The sequence below is a fragment of the Gastrolobium bilobum genome, unplaced genomic scaffold (assembly GCF_033153095.1).
Source record: "Gastrolobium bilobum isolate Gb01-03AN ecotype WA unplaced genomic scaffold, APGP_CSIRO_Gbil_v1 utg33098, whole genome shotgun sequence".
Classification (NCBI taxonomy): domain Eukaryota; kingdom Viridiplantae; phylum Streptophyta; class Magnoliopsida; order Fabales; family Fabaceae; genus Gastrolobium; species Gastrolobium bilobum.
Genome location: NW_026896300.1, coordinates 24,505 through 48,268, shown reverse-complemented (window position 1 = coordinate 48,268; position 23,764 = coordinate 24,505). Strand labels below are relative to the sequence as shown.

Below are 23,764 nucleotides of genomic sequence, written 5' to 3'. Positions count from 1 at the left end.
CCATGAGGTGAAAAACTAGGGGTGGCAATACGGGTCAACCCGACACGACACGACACGTTTTCGACCAGTACACTATTTGACACGACCCTAACATGACCCGTTTTGTAAATGGGTCACAAAACACAAACCCTGACACGACCCGTTGCGGGTCACGGGTCGACACGACACGACCCGCAAAATTTAAAATTTAAAAAAAAGTGGGATTTTTTGAAAAATAAATAAATTAAAAACAATAAAAAATAAAAATAAAAATAAAAATAAGATTAGCTTCTGTTTTTTGAGATTTTTAGTTCCTTCTTTTCTTTTCTATACTAAACAATGACTATATATATCAATATATAAATGAATAAAAATAATAATATAATAAAATATTTAATAAAAAAATGACACTGTGCGGGTTGACACGCGAACCCGCGGGTTGACACGTGACCCGAAACAAAAAAAACGGGTCACATTTACACAACCCTGACACGACACGCTCTGACCCGCGGGTTGTCACGACACGTGATTTGGCGGGTCGGGTCACGGGTCAACCCGCGGGTCAATACCTGTATCGCCACCCCTATGAAAAACTAGTGGAATCTCCAAACTTAAATTGCTATCATTAATATCGTGCTAACAAAAAAGATTTTGTCACCTTATATTTTTAAAATAAAAATCAGCAAAAAAATACAAATAAAATAAAATATTTAAATTTTAAAAAAATCAGTATCTTTCTTTAAATAATTAGAAAAAGTAACAAATACTAGAGCACATATTAACAATTAAAACAAATTCTTCTGATCAAAAAAAGACAAATTCTTCTACCACAAGCACATAGATCAATTAATAATGAGCTGTTCTAGCTTAACCGGTCGAGTTTAAGTCACTTTAAAGTATTTTTTTTACTCATGAATCGAGGATATTATGAAAAAAAAAATATTAAAAAAAATTCTTTTCAATGAAATTAAGTATTAAGACTTTCTTAGTGTAAAAAAAGCTTTGAAAACTTATGCATTTGATGTTTGGATTCTATTTTTTCCATGTTATTAAAAATAAATATTTCTTATCATATATAAATGATATGAAGGGACCACCACCCATTAAAAAATATAATGACTTTATATAAGAGAAACATGAGATAATAGTTATCTCGTAGTGAAATGAGACAATGATTTCACTTTGATGTTTTACGGTAAACTTATAAATTTTGTTTCTACTCTCTAAAACTTGAGGAATTTTCAGTTTTACGATATTTTGATTACATTTGATTTTATGCGTCAGTTTCTTACAGTTACCTTCGTCCAGAAGCATGTACATTTAACTCTCTTGCTCAAGGGTCATTTAAGAATGGTTGTTGGTGGTTAATTAAACTTGAGTTTCAGTCTTTGAGTAGATCAATATATGAAAAGAATAAAAAATCTTGATATATAAACTATTACAGTACCTGCACCACTTTACCAAACTTTTCAGGTTCATTCATTCTTTGAGCCAGCAAAAGCGAGTCCACAAGCACATGGTATAACCATTCATCTGTTACTCTGCTTGCCAATATCATTACATAACAGTATCATTAACTCTTGTTTTTATTGCTTTCAACAAGTTACCAACTCACCTGTTGATAATTTATTTCCTTTATTCATTTTTATATTTTTTTCCTTCAGTGACATGAGATCAAGGTTCCACTTCCACCTCAAAAACCAGTTTCTAGCTTGTACAAAACCCTTTTGACCCTTTTTTTTTTCTTCTCTTTCTTTTTCTACATCTTTTTCTCAGTAAATAAATAAAAGTATTGCATAAAAAAATCTAGGACAATATCAATTACTAAGGTTGTCATTAGAGGTTTATACCAGGTTGTCCTGAGCTAGATTTGTGCTGAACATGAGTTTGATCTTCTCCTTTCATCATTTGCATTCAATCCGTTTCAATATAACAAAAGGGTAGTTCAGATTTTTCTTATGCTCTATGGTTTGGGTCTTCCTGGTTCTGGTGGAGCTTTGAAGGTAGTAAATTTAAAGGTGCAATCTTTGGTCTTCATTCTTATTCTATTCTTTTTGTGTTTTTTACCTCTTAATTGCTTGTGTGATTGACAAGTAGAAGTTCATTGCTTTCTTTTCTTGGCATGTACCAGCGTTCTTCCCAAGGCTGCAAAGAGAAAAATTGAAAGAGAAAAGAAAAATACATCATAATCAGTGGTTTTCTTTGAATAACTAGACATGTGGGATTGTAGAGAACTTGGCTTATTTATCTTTGCCTTATCAATCTTTCCCTTGGTATGTTTTTCTGCCAGCTTTGTTCCTATAGACAATTACCTTATAGATTGTGGAGCATCTTCCAATACTTCAATAGGTAGCAGCAATTTCACAGCTGATAGTTTCTTCAAGAATTTCCTTTCCACTAAACAAGATATTCTTGCCAATACTACTTCCTCTAATGATTTGCCACTCTATCAAACGGCAAGAATTTTCACTGCATCCTCAAAGTACACATTTCCTATTAACAAAAAGGGGAGACATTGGATCCGTCTTTATTTCTTTCCATTTGCATATGAAAATTACAATTTGGGTGCTGCAAATTTTGCTGTTACCACCCAAAACAACATCCTTCTCAGTAACTTCAGTGTGCAGAAAAATCCTGTAATGAAGGAGTATTCTGTTAATGTGACCTCAGATACACTTGTGATCACCTTTACCCCTTCCAGCAGCAATTCCATTGCTTTTGTGAATGCCATTGAAGTTGTTTCAGTCCCTGATGACCTCATTATTGATGGTGCTAACACCGTAAATCCACCAGCAAGCTACTCTGGGTTGTTGACACAGGCATTGGAGACAGTTTTCAGGGTTAACATGGGTGGTCCAACTGTGTCCTCTGGCAATGACACCCTTCATCGAAATTGGGTTCCAGATCAAAGCTTCCTTATACAACCTAACCTTGCCAGTTATGTTTCCAACATTGGTGCTGTTAAATATGTAGGTGTTTTAACAGAAAATACTGCTCCACCTACTGTCTATGGTACTCTAACACAGATGAACTCAAGTGGTGATCCCCGTAGTAATTTCAATGTGTCCTGGGAGTTTGATGTGGAACGTGGATTTCAGTACCTTGTTCGACTTCACTTCTGTGACGTAGTTAGTAAAGCTCTTAATGAACTCTACTTCAATGTTTACATTAACTCTTGGTTGGCTACTAAGGATCTTGATCTTAGTATAAAAAATAATAATGTTTTGGCTGCTCCATATTACATGGATTTGGTTACATCCCCATCTGTCAGAAATAAGATTCTTGTGAGTATTGGCCCTTCTACTCTGGATGGTGATTATCCTAATGCTATTTTGAATGGTCTTGAGATAATGAAAATGAACAACTCTATGAGCAGTCTCAGTGCATCAACAGTTGTGCCTGTGACAAGTACTTCTGGTTCGAATTCTAAGAAAGTTGGCATGATTGTGGGTGTGAGTCTTGGGGCATTTAGTGCAGTGGTCTTGCTTGGAGTTTTCTTTGTACTATGCAGGAAAAAAAGAAGGTTGGCACGACAAGCGCATTCAAAGACATGGATTCCCTTATCAGACAATGATGGAACTTCTCACAGTATGGGAAGTAAATATTCTAATGGCACAACAGCAAGTGCTGCTTCAAACTCTGGATATCGCATCCCTTTTGTGGCTGTTCAGGAGGCTACAAACAATTTTGATGAGAGTTGGGTTATTGGCATTGGTGGTTTTGGTAAAGTATACAAAGGAGAATTAAATGATGGCACTAAAGTTGCAGTTAAGAGGGGAAATCCGCGGTCACAGCAAGGGCTTGCAGAATTCAGAACTGAAATTGAAATGCTGTCTCAGTTCCGCCATCGCCATCTGGTATCATTGATTGGATATTGTGATGAAAAGAATGAAATGATCTTGATATATGAATATATGGAGAAGGGAACTCTCAAGAGTCATCTTTATGGTTCAGGTCTCCCAAGCTTGAGTTGGAAGGAGAGACTTGAGATATGCATTGGAGCAGCTAGAGGACTTCATTACCTTCACACTGGCTATGCTAAAGCAGTTATTCACCGCGATGTTAAGTCTGCAAATATCTTGCTTGATGAGAACCTAATGGCCAAAGTTGCTGATTTTGGACTATCAAAGACTGGTCCTGAAATTGATCAGACTCATGTGAGCACTGCTGTCAAAGGGAGTTTTGGTTACCTTGATCCTGAGTATTTCAGGAGGCAACAGTTAACAGAAAAGTCAGATGTGTATTCATTTGGGGTAGTTCTGTTTGAGGTTCTTTGTGCAAGACCTGTTATAGATCCATCCCTTCCTAGAGAAATGGTGAACTTGGCTGAATGGACAATGAAATGGCAGAAAAGAGGGCAATTGGAGCAAATCATAGATCCAACACTTGCAGGGAAAATAAGACCAGATTCTCTTAGGAAGTTTGGAGAAACTGCTGAAAAATGCTTGGCTGATTTTGGTGTTGATAGGCCTTCTATGGGAGATGTCTTGTGGAATTTGGAGTATGCTCTCCAACTTCAAGAGGCTGTTGTTCAAGGTGATCCTGAAGAAAACAGTACCAATATGATTGGTGAACTCTCTCCACAGATCAACAATTTCAACCATGAAGCAAGTGTTTCTGCAGCACAATTTGAAGCTTCAAGTCTAGATGATCTGTCTGGTGTTTCTATGAGTAAGGTATTCTCACAGCTGGTGAAATCTGAAGGGAGGTGACTTTGAATATTATATCTTCTAAATTTTGCATTACATTACTCTTCTTTTATGAATTTTGTGGTTTGTGTTATGAACAGTAGTTCTCTGCTCCCTCATAGAGGGTTGAGGCACTTTATAGACTTGTAAAGAAAGGCCAAGTTAATAGAACATGTTTGCTTAATTTTGGTAAACCAACAATACATTTGCTTGTTAAATCTCTGATTTGTGAGGTATGGACTGGATTATCTTGAAAAGTGAATGCAAGTTGTGCAAATATATTCTTTAGATACTTTACCACTTATCAGCCAGAGAAACTTCTGAATCTTAAAATTTGGCCAAGTTCTTATAAATACACAAAGAGGAATAAATCTTTGGTGCTACTGTTGCACCAAAGATTCAGAACATCTCACCAATGGAAATATTACATGTCAGTTTTTTTTTTTTTGTCAAATTTTTTCTCTCTCTTATGATGTGTAATGCTTTCATTGGTGGGATGCACTAAATTTTGATGCAACAGTAGCACCAAAAATTTATTCCACAAAGAGATATATTTGCGGTAAAATTTGGCCAAGTTCTTACAAAAAAAAAGAAACCCATATCTATTTGGAAGTTTTATAAGAACTTGGTCAAATTTTATAAATACACAAAGAGATACATGGTGACACAAGAGTTTTTTTTTTTGGTAAATACACAGTTATTTTTAGCCAATTGCCAAACATGTAGTTTCTCAGAAATGGTCGTTCAGTATGCGGTAATTTGTTATTCTTTTACATGGTTTGTTTTATATGCTTCCAAATACTCGAGTCTTATGTTCCTCTATAAGTAGCAAAAATTTATATGCATGTTATGCTCATGTACCACGTCAAATTTCTGCGACAAATTTTATGGTGAGAAATAACAAGTAATTAAAATGATTTGATAAGCACAAGAGATATTAGTCAGCCTTTGACACCTTAGTTCTTGATCTAGAATCTTGATTCCTCTATAATCCAAGTATTATAAGGGGATCTATGGGTGCAGATTTCAGCAAAACGCTCAGAAGACTTGCCATGGGATCTATTATAAAGGCTATAGAGAAACTAATAAATTTCTGAAATTACAAAATATAAAGAAATAATTGTTAGAAAATACATTAGTTACGGGGGGTTGCATTGCAGTTATACCTAAATGATAGGGGTTTGATTTTAGAAAATCAAAACTCTTGGTGAAGGCTGAAAGACTTAAACTCGGGGTCGGAATAGTCGGACCTTAGACATCGGTTGCTTTTATATTTGAGAAATATATTTTTTATATTGCATGAGCAAAAAAATAAATAGATCTCGTTTTTTTCTTTCTATCTTTCTTCAGTGAGTTCTACCTATTTTTTTTGTATGTTATATTAGACAAAATTGTTGAAAGTAACATACTTTCATTTATATTTTTTATCTTTTTTAAAAAAAAGGAGTATGTACAATTTAAAATTTGACTCAAAAATTAGTTTGAAATTTAAAAATTTAAAAAAGAAATTATAATAATCAACTTGGTTTGATTCAAAAACAAGTCGGTTTGATTTAAAATAGTTCAATTTTTAAACTGATTTTAAAAATCAATTTGATTCATAAATTGATTCTTTAAAAATCGATTATTTTAAGAAATCAGTTCAATTTTTTATTTATTTTGCACACACATACAAACAATGCGGATATAAATAAACAGGAAACAAACATGGGCTGGGCTTAAAAGCCCACTATCAACAACACAACTCTAGGAGGCAAAGACTCTTAACTAAAAGGGTTGAAGTACACTAAACCCACAGCAACCCAATTTCTCTACTACTTGAATAGAGAACGCAAAACATTATAAACAACACACGATATACGAATCAAAACTCCTCAAATGTAAAATTCGCAGTAGAAAGTTAATGAAGTAATAAACCGAAAACCAAATGGTTCTAACAATTTGGAACATTGTAATTAGATTACATAATTGCCAACAAAAGCACATTACATTACAATACAATACTCCCTACTCATATATTTATCATCATCGCCCCTTCTCCTAACTAACACACCACTAGCAAGGCTTTACCTCAGCCACATTAAACTCAACAGAAAATAATAAAAAACCCTAACCCCCAAATCCATATAGAGTCCTTCCCTGTCTCTTGAGAGCATAGACCACATCCATAGCAGTAACGGTCTTCCTCCTCGCGTGCTCAGTGTAGGTCACAGCGTCGCGAATCACGTTCTCCAAAAAGATCTTGAGCACGCCACGTGTCTCTTCGTAGATGAGACCGCTGATTCGCTTCACGCCACCTCTACGAGCCAAACGACGAATCGCTGGCTTAGTGATTCCTTGAATGTTATCGCGCAACACCTTACGGTGACGTTTTGCTCCACCCTTTCCCAAACCCTTACCACCTTTTCCACGCCCAGACATCTTGCTCACCAATCACAATCTGCACCTACACACACACAAAACAATTAGAACGAAAATCAAATTAAGCTAAACAAGATTAAGAACAATATAAAGATAACTTCATGCGAATTTATAAAAATATATTACCAACTGAGAGAGAAGATAAGGTATACGATATGTGACGGTAGATGACTGATATGGGTTGTTTATGGTGTGGGTTGTATTTATAGGTGGTCTTGGTTATTGAGGAGAGTTCGTGGATCCGTGGGATGGGTTTTTATGAGGCGTTTTCGACGGTTGATGAATTGTTAACGAACGGTTTAGATGTGACCTGGGACTGCGCACGGATTGGTGACGTGGATGAGGGAGGTTAATGACTCATTTCCATTTTGATTGAACTGTTTAAAAATAAAAAAAGTGGCTCGTGACTTTGGCGCCTTGCAGTTTGGACTCAAACTTTTAACGGTGTAGTATGTATGGACTATGGATTTTACATTAATCCTGTGTTTGGTACAAGTATTTTAAAAGGATTATTGGTTGATTTTTTTTGGTAAACGTAATTATCATATTTGGTAGAAAGAATAAAAATTAGTTCTCGGATATTCAAGAATTACCGATAATTTGATTTATAAAGTAAAGTCACTATTTAGATTAACAAAAATAATATATTAATTCAAAATACCAAGTAAAGGAAAAGCACAAAAATAATTTTTGAGACAAAAATATTTCAACACACATAAAATCTAGACCCAATCTATCAATTATAAAAGTTAAAAATAGTTTAGAGTTATTTTTGTAAAGTAACCTCATATTCCAAGTTATATTTCGTTCTAAACCAAACATGAAATCAGTAATTTTTACTCAATATTCCTGTTAATATTTTGACTAACCAAACACATTTTTCGTAAGATTCCAAGTAAACTCAATTTTTATTGTATTTTCATTAATCGTGATTTTCGGATACCAAAAAATTTCTCTTGTACCAAACACACCTTAATATTTTTCAATGGCATACAATCAACTTGGAGGAGATACTTGGTAGAGAGAAAAAAAAATTGTGCACGTAAATAATGATTACAAAGAATATGAAAAAAATAAAATTTTTGAAAATGTGATAAAAAAAATTGTTTTGTAAATCAAAATATTAGACTAAGTTTATTGATTATATGTTTAGTTGATTATCAAATTTTTGTTGAGAGCGTGAGGTAATTTTATAAGCCTTGTGTAAAAGGACAACCCACATTTATGAAATTTTACAACCCATCTTCCAGTAAATATGCTACTGGGGTACCCAAAATATAATTAATAGTGTCGAAAGTTGAATCAATTCAATGGGACCTCATTTTCTCTTGTTTCCACCGCCAGCAAATGGCTAGGTTGGTGACCGCCGTCTGGATTCAATCTATCTCTGACAAGAACTATACTTTTTACTCTGTTGCTCTCAAATCCCTCATGCATCTCACCCAAGTGGAGCTTAATAGTCTCTCTGTCACCAAAGATGTCCGCAAGGCCTTTAGCTGGACTTGCCTCTGATGGTTTCCCTACATGGGCGATTCTTCTCATTGGCTCCGTTGAAGGCCTCATTGACTATGGGGTTCAGTGGCTCGTCGTTAGCCATAGGTAATTTTGTTGCTGAAAAATTATAAATTATTCTCATGAGATGGGATTTTCAAAATATCACCTATTTGATGGTATTTTAAGTTGATATTTTTCTTTATAAAAATAAATCCTGTGAATTCGATTTTCCGGGACAAATTTTACAATCTTTATACCAAATATAGTTAAATAGAGTTCCTCATTTCAATTTTCCGGGAATCTAAAAAAAAATATTATAACCAAACATCTTTGAAGGGATGTTTGGTAGAGGATAAAAAAAAATTTATCTAGGAATCACGATTTTTAAGAATATGATGAGAAGATGAATTTTTTGAGAATGTTACCAAAAAGTTGTGTTACCAAATATTATAGGCATGTAGCACTTTACTATAAGCAATACTCAGTTCCTGCTGCCACGATATCATTGGAATCCGTTCCCGAACTTCAAAAATGTAATTTCTTTTTTAGAATATTACCAAGCAATTAGTTCCCGATAAGGTGGTTTCCAAATGGCATATGTTTATAATGGAAAAAATGTTTATTCTTTTAAATGACATAATTTATATCATTTCACTCTCACAAAGAGGTGGGACTCATACCTTTATTTTGTTTGTCAACTCTCTCTCCTCTTTTATCTATCTCTTTCTCTCTCTTAAGATGATATAACTTTACATCCTTTAAAATGATACACATTTTTCCCGTTTATAATTTATATAAGAGACTTCTCGAGATCAAACCATAGAAAAATCATCACAAAAATGGGCTATTAAACCCAAACGAACATCTTGAGCAATGAAGTAAACAAACAGAGAAGCCCAACAAAATCATAACTTTATCTTACAAAATCTTATACCATTAATCTTTTTCTTAGCAACCTTTTGAGAAGCTGATCAAATTTTATTTTTATTTTTTGATAGAAATCAATCGGTGGCTGAAGTATTGTGCATGACAACCTTTCCGAAATCATTTTTTTTTAATTTATGTTCCCGGGAACAGAAATAAATAGAAAACTTGTTTGGAAAAATCAATTTATTTTTTTGTTCTCGGGATGAACCGGTTTAATTTTTGTGTTGGAGAACAGAAAAAAGAATCAAAATATTTTTGTTTTTTTGTTCCTGTACACAAAACGAGAAACACTTATCTCTCTCAATTACTCTTCACCACTACCATCATCACCACTAGGGTTGGCAAAACGGCCCAACCCGCATTCAACCCGTAAAAAAGCGGGTCGGGTTAGGGTTGGCCCGAAAAAATAAACGAGCCAGAAAACTCAACTCAGCCCGACCCGAGCCGGGTTAGGGTTGGCTTGATAATCAGCTCGCGGGTTGGCTCAGAATAAAGCTCACAGGTTGGCTCAAAAAAAGCTCGCGGGTTAGCTCTAAACGATGTCAGTGGGTTGGCTCGCGGGTTGGTTAGCTCGAAATATTGGCTCGCGGGTTGGCTAAAAATAATTGATTTTTGTGGAACTAGTATTATTTGTTCTCCAACACTGCTAAAATTATCAACACTGCCAAAAGGTTCCAACTTTGATCTCTTCAAAGGTACCCAGATTGGAAAAAGAAAAAAGATTGAAGTAACAAATCTTATAACGTCAACAACATAGAAGAAGAACAATGAATCCATTTTCATATATATATTTTGGGGAAAAATAAAAAAGAAAGATAAGAAATATAGAGAAAAAGGTATTGCACCTTGGAGTAGTGGATTGCGTTTGTCAAGAGAATAGGCCAAATAGACCCGAAGATGCAAGGTTAATGGTAACAAGGTGAACAAGCTATCCAAGGGGGCAGAAGAATCTTAGGGTTAAGGAAAGTGACGAGTGACGACGATGTGAGCGTATGACAATTTTGGAGTTTTCATATTATTTTTTTTATTTTTTTTAATACAGTCATTTTTTTTTTTGAATTAAAAAAAAATACCCAACCCGCGAGCTGGCCCGTTTGACCCGCGGGCTGGCTCGTTTGGGTCTGGGTTGTATTGGGTCAGGTTGGCAGCTCATTTAGGCCAACCCAACCCGACTCATTTAGCATGGGTTGCGAGCCAACCCGACGGGTTGGCTCATTTTTGCCATCTTTAATCACCACTACCACCACCATCCCGACACGACCACCGCTACTATCGTCGTACCATCACCATCTCCACGTCACCACCATCGTCATTACAACCACCACCATCATCGTCACCACCATTATGACTACCACCACCACCACCATCGTAACCACTGCCATCAGCACCACCACTACTACTGTCAGCGTCGCCGCCACCACCATGTCATCTCCATTACCATCGTCGCAGACACTGATGTCACCACCACCACTACCACCTATTATAACTACTAAGTTGCTTCCATTTATAAATTATTCAAATCCTTTATTTTGTCTCCCTATTTTAATACTTTTACAAAAGTCTTCTATAGGTAATGTCGTATTAGGAGTACAGTAAAAGAGTCATATATCACTATTTAAATCTACTTCAGTTAACGATATTAATGATCTCTGTACGTCTTTTCCCCATCTTTTATCAAAAAGAGTTACTAATACTTTGCATCATGTTCTACTTCTTACTAACCCTTTTACCCCAATAATGAATAATCCTGTATGTATATAATTTTTATGAGATTTCTTTAATTGTTCTTTAGCTTTTTTGCTCATACAATCTAGAATTACTACTTGATCTCCTACACATGATACTTGTTCTTTTGAATAGTTTCTAAAAAATCATGTGTTCATAGTAAATCTTCCTACTTCATATAATCTTTTAGGCTCCAATATTTTTAAAGCAGATTCTCTACATTGCTCTATATTCTTATCTATGTCTATTTCTTCTTCTAATTTTATTTTATCCTTATTTTTAATATTAAATATCGCAAGAGATGATCTAAAACTAGTACTTTTCCTAGGTTGATCTATAATGGTTCTACTAGTACCAGGAAAAGATGTAATATTCATTTTCATAGACAAAAAAATTATAAGATTGTTTTTTTGTTTTTTAGGTTTTGGTTGTATAGGTTTTGATTTTTTATCAAATTCTTCTACAAGATTATCTATATCTATTTCTTCATTTTTTAACTAAATTATTTTCTAAATTTGTTATTCTTTGATGTAAAGTAAGTAATACTTGTATTATTAAATTGTGTGTGAAGGAGATTTGTGGGAAAAAGAGTGAGAATCTCATCTTGGCTCTTTGGAGAGAAGTGATCCTCGTGTGAAGGTGCATCAATTGACTGGTGCATTGTTGGAAGATGTTGTCAACAGTGAACGAAGGTGAAGCTTGGAGGCATTCCTAGCTGGTGAAGTCTGGTCCATGGAGTTGCGCAGAGCTGAAGACACAGATCCATTGGTGTTTGCTCTCTGATTCGGTGATACCTTTCTTTTGTTCTTACTTCTGTTGATATTTCTTTCTTTTGTTTCGTGTGTACTTTCTAGTCTTGGAGGTTCTTTTCTCTGTTATTTTGAGTAGTGCTGCTTTTACATGTTTAGTGTATATTGTGTTAGCTGCTGGTGTATGCAAATTGCTGAACATATTTATACCTATTTATGTTCTGAATAAAAGTGCATGCTAGAGGGCGTTTGACCCTCGTAGTCTAACTTGGACACAGAAAACTCTCTCACGAAGAGTTTCTAAACCAAGTATAAATTTCTGGTGTTCTTTTCTTTATGTTTTCTGCTTCCGCAAGTCTGTTTTCTAGGATGATCCTTGGTAGCTCTATATCAAGAATTGTAACAGTTGTGTTTGTTCCTCTATTAGAAAATCAATAATGGAAGAAGTCGTGAAGCTAATCTTCTAAATGTATAGGAGAAAGAATTGCTCTGTAAAGATAGTCTATCTCACAATTGTTGCAACAATATTGTTGTACAGTGTGTCAATTATTGAAGATGCCGATCTGGAAGGTGTTTTATACATCTTCGCGAAGCACACCTTCCAAATAGAATATTCTTTTAACATTGTTATCACGATTCAATTATGGGTTATATTTCTCTCATTTCACATGAGAGAAGTTAAATTCTTACACACACAAATCGAAGTGGGTCCCATCTCTATTTTTTTTCTTTTCTCTTGTTTTGTGGGTCCCATCTATAATATTGTCTCTGCTACATGAGATAATTCTCTCATGCAGCATAAGAAAATGATTTCCCTTCAATTATTGTACAATATTGGGTTTTATTTTTATTTTTTTATACTAAGAGAACAAATACTCAATAAGATAAGATACCCTGCCTAAGTTGGCGCTCAAATAAAAAGGCTTGAGAATACCACATAAATTTGAGCATGGCATGCATGGATTGTAAAAAAAAATGCACAGTAAATGATTATAATAATAAGTTATTGAGGATGTTGTTATTTTTTTTTTCTTTTATTATCATACTAGAATAATCACAGTGATTATTTTGTTCTTTTGGGAGCACTGTGCTCTTACCGTAGGTTATAAGTTTGAACTAATTTGATTTAGTTTATTTTCGTATTCAAACTATATATTAGAATTGTTTGAAAAATAAATAAGTTTAATAATATTTATTTCAATTTATAAGCGAGTTTAATCACTATTAATATATTTGAAAAAATCACGATTGAGTTCTTGTAAACATGATTTTGGAACATAAATTATGAAAATAAAAAATTTAAGAAGCTTATGAATTTAAGAAGACCATTTCAAGTAAGTTCTTTAAAAAAATTTTAAGAAGCATATAAAATTATAATTAACAAGATAAATTAATGAATCATCAAGATTTCATCTAGATTTCACTTGTGACAGTTGTTAAAAAAAATTGTTTGAATACAGATAAACTATTGTGTGTTTATTTGTTTGTTGGACAATGTTGTGTGATTTATTATTTTTCATATTATAATATTTGAAATTGATAAAAAAATTTACTGGTATTTGAGTATGTTTATAATTTTTTAATATCAATTATAAATTTGCATATAATTACCGGTTCATGCGGTTCAACCAATAATCCACTAATTGAATATTAGGTAGTATAGTTCAAATTTTCAGAATCATTCCGAGAAAACGATTCACTTAGTTTTCTTTTGTATTCAATTCCTAAATTCTTGAATTTTAAGTAATCAAGCTTTCAAACTAAGAAAAGACTAAATGAATTGAAATTGTATTCAGATTTGTATTAACATAAGTAATAGAGCTATTTATTCAATTAAGAACAGCATTTATAAAATCCTGGAATTCTCAGTTCATAGATTTCCCTTAGCAATTCACATTCCTGCGTGCGTTTTACCACTGATAAAACACTTTTACCACATAATTTGAAGTACTAAAGCATGTTTACTGGAATTTCCCAATTTCAGTTTTAATCCCCAAAAGGATCCTTTCCCAAGGTCTTTTGAATCTTTATACAAAAAATGTCAAATTCCTCCTCTAATTATCCCTAACCTAAAGGTTCAATTAGCAAGAATGCATTCACTTCATTTCCCAATCATAACACATGCAAGAATGTTCAAGAATCATTCCCAAGATTTCTTGAAATTAAAAAAATTGCTAATCAAATGAGATGAAAAGATGCATAATAATATTCAATAAAAACTTAAAATCTCTCAATTGCATAAAGAAGAACTAAAGAAAAACTTCAATCTGGTCTCTCTTTTCTGGTTTCTACTACACAACTAATATATCTACTAACTAAAGAACTAAAAACATATCCTAAGTGCTAACTGTCCATCATACCTGCAGCAAGCCCAATTGGGGCTTCTTCTCATGATCCACACTCCCTAGTGAATGTTACTAAGCGGGCCACAAGAGTTTCATGCCAGCCCAAACACTTTAGTGATTTCATCATGGGTTAATATATGTGGGTTATTGGGCTGACTATTTTGTAATGACACGTTATTAGTTACATGTGTAATTGAGACACCAGAATATATACAGAAAAGCAAAAGAAGAGAAAACATAGAAAATTGTTGGACAATTCTTCTTCTCCTAATTTTCTCTCTCTTCTAACTACCTTCTTCTTTATTTCATCCTCTTCTTCCTTACAATTTGGTGCTTTCATTGCTGTATCTCCTCCTATGGCTGATAACACTAGGATGAGAGACCTACAAAATCAAGTCAATGAACTTAGGCAACAACTATTGAACGCAGAAAATCGTTTACAAGCAACGGAGACCATAACCACCCAGCAATTCACAGCGTGGGAAGTTGCTCATGACCGCCGATTCAATGCTATGGAAAACCAACAGAATGAGAGATTTGAGGATCTGAGAACAGACCTAGACATACAAATACAACAGCACCACAACCAGGGTGTGGGTAATCACCCTGGACGTCAACCTGGCATCCTTGGTCCAGGTCCTGGAGGACGCTCTACTCGGTTAGACCTTCCTCGATTTTCTTCCGGTGATCCTACTAAATGGCTTTTTGCGGTTGAAAGGTATTTCCTATATTACCAAACCCTTGAACCTGATAAGTTACTCTTGGCCTCCTTTCATCTGGAAGATCCAGCTGCTAGTTGGTTTCAAGGACTGTCCCGTGATGGCCTTATTCCAACTTGGAATGTTTTTGTGCTGGCTATCAATCAGAGATTTGGCCCTACTGAATTTGAAGATCCAGCTTCTCTCCTTGCTAAACTCCAACAAACATCCTCTGTGCAAGATTATCAGACAGCTTTTGAGCGTTTGTCTAGTCGCGTCCCCGGATTATCACCAGCTATCACCAAGAGTGTATTTCTTTCTGGTTTAAAACCCAGAATTCGATGCTCCATCCTTCCTCACAGACCGGTGGATGTCCATCAAGCCTTTGCACTCGCTCGAGTGTATGAAGACCAGATTAATCAGGAAAGAATTCCCAAACCATGGATCTCTCGTTCTCATTCCACTGTTCCACCTGCAGCTGTTTCCACACCACCTCTGAATCATAATGTTACTCCTATCCCTGCCATCCCAATCAAAAGATTATCACAAGAAGAGATTCGAATTAAAAGAGAGAAAAATATTTGTTTCAATTGTGACGAGAGGTATACCTTTGGTCATAAATGCAAGTCCAAACCAGCTCTCTTATATATGGAGGGCAATGACACTGAACTATTGGATGAGGAACCCACTGATTGTTCCCCACCTCCTATCGAGATTGTTGACTCCACCCTTTCAACACCAGAGATTAGCTTCCATGCTCTATTCGGACATCACAATTCGCGCTCATTTAGGCTGCAAGGCACAATTGCAGGTCATCCACTTCAAGTCCTCATTGATGGAGGCAGCACCCATAATTTTGTTACTCCAAGAATGGCTTCTTTTCTACATTTGACATTACAGTCCATTAACCCGTTCACTGTACAAGTTGGAAATGGTGACACATTACTTTGCTCTGCTAAGTGTTTCCATGTTCCCTTATTACTCCAGGCTGAACTTTTCTCATTGGAACTTTTTGTCCTAGACCTCAAAGGTGCTGACATTGTACTTGGGGTACAATGGTTAGCCACATTAGGACCAATTATCACAGATTACAAACAGCTTACCATGTCCTTCACACGTGGAAATTCCCAGGTTCTACTACAAGGTGCTATTACCTTGGATCCTGCTGCCATTTCCCCAGCTCAACTACATAGGTTGGTAGCCCTCAAATCGGTTTCTTCCTGTCACATGTGTTTCACAACTGTAGCTGCCACCAATCATTCACAGCTGTCTGTTAGTACTCTTTAGCATTCAGATACACACTTCCCTGATCCATCCATTCAGACACTACTCCAAGACTTTGCTGATGTCTTCGAGTCACCTCCATCACTGCCACCTAACCGACCTTACAACCATAAGATTGTACTCCAACCAAACACTAAGCCTATCCAAGTTCGGCCATATCGGTACCCTCATTTCCAAAAGAATGAAATTGAGAGGCTAGTCAAGGAAATGTTAGCTGGAGGATTGATAAGAGCCAGCCAATCCTCATTTAGCTCACCGGTTCTGTTGGTTAAAAAAAGGATGGAACATGGCGTTTTTGTGTAGACTATAGAGCCTTAAATGTTGTGACTGTGAAGGACAAATTTCCCATACCAACAATTGATGAGCTTTTCGATGAGTTACATGGAGCCACCATTTTCTCAAAGTTAGACTTACGTTCGGGGTATCATCAGATTTTGATGGATCCTCCCGACATCCACAAGACAGCATTTAGGACTCACCAAGGTCATTATGAGTTTGTCGTAATGCCCTTCGGGTTTTCCAATGCCCCTTCAACTTTTCAGGCTACTATGAACGAGGTTTTTTCTGAATTTCTTCGCCGTTTTGTAGTCATTTTCTTTGACGATATTTTGGTGTATAGTTCTTCCGTACAGGATCATGCTCATCACTTATGCCAAGTTCTGCAAATTCTGCGAAGCAACTCCCTTTATGCCAAAATGTCCAAGTGCTCTTTTGCATTGCCCTCCATCCATTTCCTTGGACACATTATTTCGGGTGTTGGAGTTGCCCCTGATCCACAGAAGGTGCAAGCCATTGTGGACTGGCCTTTGCCTTCTTCACAAACACACATCAGGGCCTTTCTGGGCCTCTCCGGCTACTATAGACGCTTCATCAAAAATTATGCCTTAGTAGCAGCCCCCTTATCTGATTTATTGAGCAAGTCAGGTTTTCATTGGTCCCCAGAGGCATCTGAGGCGTCTCAGAAATTGAAGACTTTAATTACAGTGGCTCCTATTTTGGCCCTTCCAAATTTCTCACTCCCTTTCATTGTTGAAACGGACGCATCTGGCAGTGGTATAGGTGCTGTTTTACTCCAGAACAACCACCCTATCGGTTTTTTTAGCAAGAAACTGTCTGCCACCATGAAGAACAAGTCCACTTATGTGAGGGAAATGTTTGCTATTTCAGCCGCTGTGGCAAAATGGAGACAATACTTACTGGGTTCGGAATTCATTATTCGAACTGATCACCGCAGTTTACATCATCTCATGTCGCAAGTAGTACAAACTCCCGAAAAACAGCTCTTTCTCGCCAAATTGCTAGGCTTCAACTTCACCATTCAGTATAAGTCAGGCAAAGCCAACATTGTGGCTGATGCACTTTCCAGGCAACCTGAATGTGACCATGTTTCACCAGCACCCCACTTCACTGTGCTCTCCGGTCCCACTTCCAATTACTCATCCATTTTACATTCTGATCTGCTGAAGGATCCATATACTGCACACATATGGCAGGACATTCACACCAACCCGAATTCATGGCCTGACTGGCGTGTTCAAGGCTCCTTGCTCCTCTACCATAACCGTATTTTTGTGCCATCCGGGTCAAGCTTAACTCGTCAGCTGCTACAGGACATGCACCCCTCCGTCCAAGGTGGCCATTCTGGGGTGCATACCACTCTTCAACGCATTTCACGTTCTTTCACCTGGAAAGGAATCAAGAAAGATGTTAAGGATTTTGTGAAAAATTGCTCTGTATGCCAAAAGATTAAACCTCAGAACCACGCACCTTATGGCTTGCTTCAGCCTATTACACCACCTGACTCTCTTTGGACGAATTTAGCTATGGACTTCATCACCCACCTTCCACAGTCCAACGGTTTTACAGCCATTTTCGTTGTAGTTGATCGATTTTCTAAAGGTGGTCACTTCACAGCATTACCCACTAATTACACAGCTGCTCATGTCGCAAAGGTCTTTTGGGATTCAGTTGGTAAACTCCATGGTTTTCCCCGCACTATCATCTCTGACCGTGACCCCCTCTTTTTGAGTAATTTTTGGCAGACCCTGTTCCAATTACAGGGCACATCCTTGCGATATAGCACCGCATACCACCCCCAATCCGATGGACAAACGGAAAGGGTCAACAGATGTTTACAACAATACCTCAGAGCCTTTACCCATAACCATCCCAAAATATGGTCCAAATACCTCAGCTATGCTGAATTCCACTTCAACACCTCCTTCAACCGATTCACGGGTATGACTCCTTTTGAGATTACCTTTGGCCGAAAACCACCTAACATCCTTGCCTACACCATGGGGTCCTCTTCATTAGATGCCATTGATTCTGACCTCTCCACTAGATCACTGATTTTAACGACCTTGAAAGAAAATTTGTTCAAATCTCAAACCACAATGAAAGCGTATGCTGACCGCAAGCGAAAAGAGAAAACCTTTACCGTAGGTGATTGGGTCTTGCTGCGCCTACAACCCCACAGGCAACTGTCCTTAGCTCGTCGTTCTTCACAGAAGCTGGCTCAACGTTACTATGGGCCTTACCAAGTGCAAGAAAAGATCGGCCAAGTCTCTTATCGTCTACTGTTGCCAGATGATGCGAAGATACACAATATTTTTCATGTCTCTCTCCTTCGTCCTTTTCATGCCGATCATAAAACACCACAGCAACCGCTACCTCTTCCCAGCTCCGATGGACCACTGCTTCACCACCCACAAGCTCTGGTCGGAAATCGTTCCATATGGCGTCAAGGACGAGAGGTCCCTCAAGTGTTAGTTCAATGGGCAGGCTTGCCCCTCGACGATTGTACGTGGGAGGATGAGTTTACCGTGGCGTCGACGCTCGAGCCAGGACAGTATTCTCGGCGGAAGGAAACCCCCCAAAGGCGTGATCTTTTTCACAGATTACACACCCCTGCCCTTTCCTCTCCGGAGACGTCGTCCTCGCCAAACTCGTTGTTGAACGACTTGGACACTTCCCTCAAATCGACTGAGACAGCCCACCTACCAGAACTGAACACTCCACTTAATCCCCAACACGTGGATATATCCACGACACCTGTTCCCTTGTCTGATACCACCTGTTCCCCTGTGCATGAAACCATCCCTGTGGCTTTCCCTCCATCTGACAGCCCAATGCACATCGTGGACGATGCTGCCTCTCATGGACGGACGATTGTAGCAAGCCCAATTGGGGCTTCTTCTCATGATCCACACTCCCTAGTGAATGTTACTAAGCGGGCCACAAGAGTTTCATGCCAGCCCAAACACTTTAGTGATTTCATCATGGGTTAATATATGTGGGTTATTGGGCTGACTATTTTGTAATGACACGTTATTAGTTACATGTGTAATTAAGACACCAGAATATATACAGAAAAGCAAAAGAAGAGAAAACATAGAAAATTGTTGGACAATTCTTCTTCTCCTAATTTTCTCTCTCTTCTAACTACCTTCTTCTTGATTTCATCCTCTTCTTCCTTACAATACCTTAGTACAATGGTCTAAATTTGTCTCTTGCTTGCTATCTTTTTAACATTTGCAGTAAAAATAGTAAAAGAAATCAGTAATTTATCAATTGTTTCTTTTTCTTTCTTTTTACCTTACTGGACAGTATTGATGCTCAATTGACCCATTATCCTGCACTTATAACCATTCTTTAGCCCAAATGTTATAAAGATAAGTCCATTAAAATAAACATAATTCATTGCTAACAAATGAATTTGCATATAATTATCGGGTCATGCGGTTCAACCAGTGACCCACTAGTTGAACTAGTGACCCAATACCTCGACTGGGTCAATGATCGAGTCGAGTTTAATAACATTGGTCCAAACCATGGATAGCCTAAGTTACATGAGTTCGGGTTAATCTAGAAACTTAAGTCTTGTATCAAATTTTAACTGTTAATTTTCATGCATTAAATGATTATAATTTATTGGGTCATATATATTTATTATTTATTAATTTTTAATAAATTATAATCATTGAATGTATGGAAATCAACAATTAAGATTTGATTTAGATTTTATTATTTTTGTACTAATTTTAGTTGATCTACTCCTTTTTCAATACTTAATAATAAAATTTCAAATTGATAAAAGTATTGTTTTGGTCAGCCTCTTGCCAATACATTGGGCCAAGTGGCAAAGGCTCAATAAAATGACCTTTCAGATAACATCTCATGATGAACAATAGAATCTTGGTAAAGAGAATTTTTCTCTCCCTACACTGCTCGCCATTGTACACAAATGGAAAGGAAATGCCACATTGCGATCATGAAGGCAATGCTAACGGTTTTTTACTCACATTTTTTCCTATTTCTTTCATCATTAAGGAATATCAATTCTCTTATATAAACCCTACATTTCCAATAAAGAAGACTCTTGATTTTCGCATTTTTATAATCTGTTACTCTGTTTAATTCTAGAGCCACCTTAGCCAATATACTGCCCTTTCTCGTTGTAGCTCCGTGGTGATTCCTTTAGTGCTTTAGTCTATATAATTACTGCTTTGAGCACCTCCATATTGACAAGTTACACTCTTGAGGGATACAAATTGGTTCTAAATCCACAACAGTTCAAGTATATATTAACTAATAAATTTTACATATTTAATAAAGATAGTTTTTTTATTATTCAATTTGTAACTTTTTATTATTTAAATGTTTTTCTTTGAAAATAATACTGAAGTAAATCTCGACTCTTTTTTCGAGTAATTAAATATGGACTTTTGAATTTGTTCAATATGAGTTTTATTGACAAATAATAATGATTTATCCTCCGAAAAAGATAATCATGATTTAGTCTAATATAATAAAAAGACAGAAACACAAAAACAGGACGTATCAAATGATAGCACAGAAGATGAGAAGAGCCAATATTGACCATTTTAATTGCATTGTTCTGATATATTTATTTTTCATTTTGTATCTTGCATAAAATATATTTATAACAAGGCTTTAATGTTTCTACAGTGAATGTAGATAAGTTATTTACATTTGCTCTCAAAACATCATCGTTTTGGGTTAAAAAATAAAAAAATAATAAAGAAAGAAACTATTACAACGCTAAAATAAATCATAATTACAAAAATATCTTGATTCCCACATCAAAACGACGTCATTTTAGTCTCAATATAGATAAATTATATACTTTAACCGTAAAAAAAGCGATCCCTTGCAACAAAAAGTGTTAACGTGTTATTTGCTTATATTTCAAATACATTAAAATATAAATGTTTCGTAAAGTGAAATAAATATATTTAAATATCTAAAAATTAGTTCGACATGCTGTAAATATATCCGGCAGATTGATGGGTTTGAACGCTGATGTGTGCTCCGCAATTAGTTCGAGTTTAGCGGAGAATCAAACATGCAATTTTTTTTTATATGAATGAGAATTAAATACATAAACTAATATAAATTACCTAAATCTCTTACCACTAAATCAATACTAATGACTTAATCAAACATGCAATTAACTCATATGAAACGGCAGAATTTGGTACAAAATGGGTTGAGGCGGGTGTGGTGTGACATTGACATGGGTGAGGAATTTGGTGGGCTTTTTTTTCTAACTTTTTGTGGTGCTTTCTCTTTGTTACTTGGGCTTTTTCTAATGCCGTGTTAAATTATCACCTTCTTATAATGGTCATTTTTCAAGTCAAGATCTATAATGGGCATTTTTCAAGTCAAGATTTCTTACTGAAACTTTCAATTCCAATTAGGCAACGGTGTTTTTAAAGGGCTTCATTTGCTGATAAATTGCAGAATGGGGTAGTTCTGGCTCATAATTTTTATTTTATTTTTTTCCCCTTTGATGTTTGTGTTTTCTTTTCACGTTAAAAAGGATAAATTTTTCTTCTAATTCTATGTAATTATCTTTTCTTATTCTTAAGGAATTTCTTTTTTATATCTTTTTATAAAATTCTGAATTACTTCCTGCAAGCTTAATAACAATTGTCCCTTAAAAATGTCATTGTTTTTTTATTTTTTAAGATACTAGTATATTACCGGTGCAATGCACGGGGAAAAGATAAAAAAAATCGTCGTTCGCCGTGGTTGGTTAATCGCACTGTAAACCTTATACTTACAAAAAACTGTGTTGCTATTTTGTTCTATATTTCAAGTGAAAAAAATTATAGCATTGACAGAGAACTTTGCAAATATCAACACCAAACAAAAATCTGCTATTTAGAGAGATAATTAATTTTGCATACAACTACATCATAATACACCACAATACGTTATAATACACCATGTTAACATGAGGAAGGGATATAAAAAAAATGCATACAAATCATTGTTAACTATAACATTCATCAACAAAATCAACATAACAATAACACTAAGCAAATATGGAGTTAAAAGATCAGCTTTTAACTATAATATGAAAACACTATTTATTCAGTGTCATTTCGCACCAATTATTGGAGGGATGAGTTCAACACTTACTAAATATGTCATTTCCTGTGTGATTTTCGTTACTTGTGCCTACGATACAGAAGGCAAAAACTCATTAAATAAGTAACACTAATATGTTAACACCCAAAAGTAATAGTATCAGCAAAAAAGAAGATTGGATTAAATGATTTTAAGGACCAAAAAAAATGTTGTCTAAACGGGATTTGAATGCAACTTAACCAAATAAGCATGTATGAGTCATATTTTTTGCTTGCATTGCAACAAATGCATATAAACAGAATCAAATCAACTACACTAATCCTTCAGATAAACTTTCATTTATTGCAATCACATTTAAAAAATAATAATAATTAATTATTTTTTGCAAGGATTTGTGTCGTTAGTATTTGGAATTTTACAAATTTGTATTTACAAAAATTAAAATCAGATTTAGGAATTCAATTATAAAAGAAGAACGATGAAATTTTAATTATAAAAATGTGTTGGTAGGCCGGCCCTCCGAGCTGAGCCCAGTTTTCCACCTCTAACTATTAGCACGTAAAATTTTTTTATATTTATTCACAAAAAAATGGTTTTTATAGTTGCGTCTAGGTTTTAATATTTTATCTCAGAGATGAACTTTCATTTACTACAATCAGATTTATAAAATAATAATAAATAATTATTTTTTTTGCAAGGATTAGTGTCGTTAGTCTTTGGAATTTCACAAATTTGTATTTACAAAAATTAAAATCAGATTTAGTAATTTACTTATAAAAAAAGAAGGATAAAATTTCAATTGAATTATAAAAATATATTGGTGAGCCGGCCCTCCGGGCCGAGCCCAGTTTTCCACCTCTAACTGTCAGCATTTTATAGAAATAATTATTTTTTGCAAGTATTTATGTTAATTACACTCTTGCATTAAAAAAATGAAAGTTTAATTTCTTTCTTATGTACTAAATTACAATTTTCATTTTTGTAGTTCTTAAATTTTAATAATTTTTTTTTACAGAATGACAAACCTCATTTTTTATTTAAAATTTAAATTTAAA

At 35.4% G+C, this 23,764-nt stretch overlaps 2 protein-coding genes across 6 annotated transcripts; one reads left to right on the top strand and one right to left on the bottom strand.

Moving 5' to 3' along the window:
• The first annotated feature begins 1,455 nt into the window (after positions 1-1,455).
• Positions 1,456-4,862, top strand: LOC133298748 (receptor-like protein kinase HERK 1). 3 transcript variants are annotated; one of them, XM_061498084.1, is made up of 2 exons: positions 1,456-1,498; positions 2,111-4,862. In XM_061498084.1, the coding sequence occupies exon 2, from the start codon at positions 2,196-2,198 to the stop codon at positions 4,689-4,691; it is 2,496 nt and encodes an 831-aa protein (XP_061354068.1). In that variant the 5' UTR covers positions 1,456-1,498; positions 2,111-2,195; the 3' UTR covers positions 4,692-4,862. The 3 variants fall into 3 exon arrangements, with proteins under 3 accessions (XP_061354068.1, XP_061354067.1, XP_061354066.1); XM_061498083.1 differs by having other exon boundaries at positions 1,459-1,982; XM_061498082.1 differs by having other exon boundaries at positions 1,459-1,997.
• A 1,667-nt stretch (positions 4,863-6,529) lies between these two features.
• On the bottom strand, positions 6,530-7,329 carry LOC133298751 (histone H4). Of its 3 annotated transcripts, none has more exons than XM_061498087.1 (2): positions 7,215-7,329; positions 6,530-7,113 (listed from the first exon to the last, which is right to left on the bottom strand). In XM_061498087.1, the coding sequence occupies exon 2, from the start codon at positions 7,086-7,088 to the stop codon at positions 6,777-6,779; it is 312 nt and encodes a 103-aa protein (XP_061354071.1). In that variant the 5' UTR covers positions 7,089-7,113; positions 7,215-7,329; the 3' UTR covers positions 6,530-6,776. The 3 variants fall into 3 exon arrangements, with proteins under 3 accessions (XP_061354071.1, XP_061354072.1, XP_061354073.1); XM_061498088.1 differs by having other exon boundaries at positions 6,530-7,107; positions 7,215-7,284; XM_061498089.1 differs by lacking the exon at positions 7,215-7,329 and having other exon boundaries at positions 6,530-6,992; positions 7,044-7,088.
• Between the last annotated feature and the right edge of the window lie 16,435 nt (positions 7,330-23,764).

Excerpts from the sequence above, each read along its gene's own strand:
- LOC133298748 (XM_061498084.1), top strand. The coding sequence starts at position 2,196 with ATGTGGGATTGTAGAGAACTTGGCTTATTTATCTTTGCCTTATCAATC.
- LOC133298751 (XM_061498087.1), bottom strand. The coding sequence starts at position 7,088 with ATGTCTGGGCGTGGAAAAGGTGGTAAGGGTTTGGGAAAGGGTGGAGCA.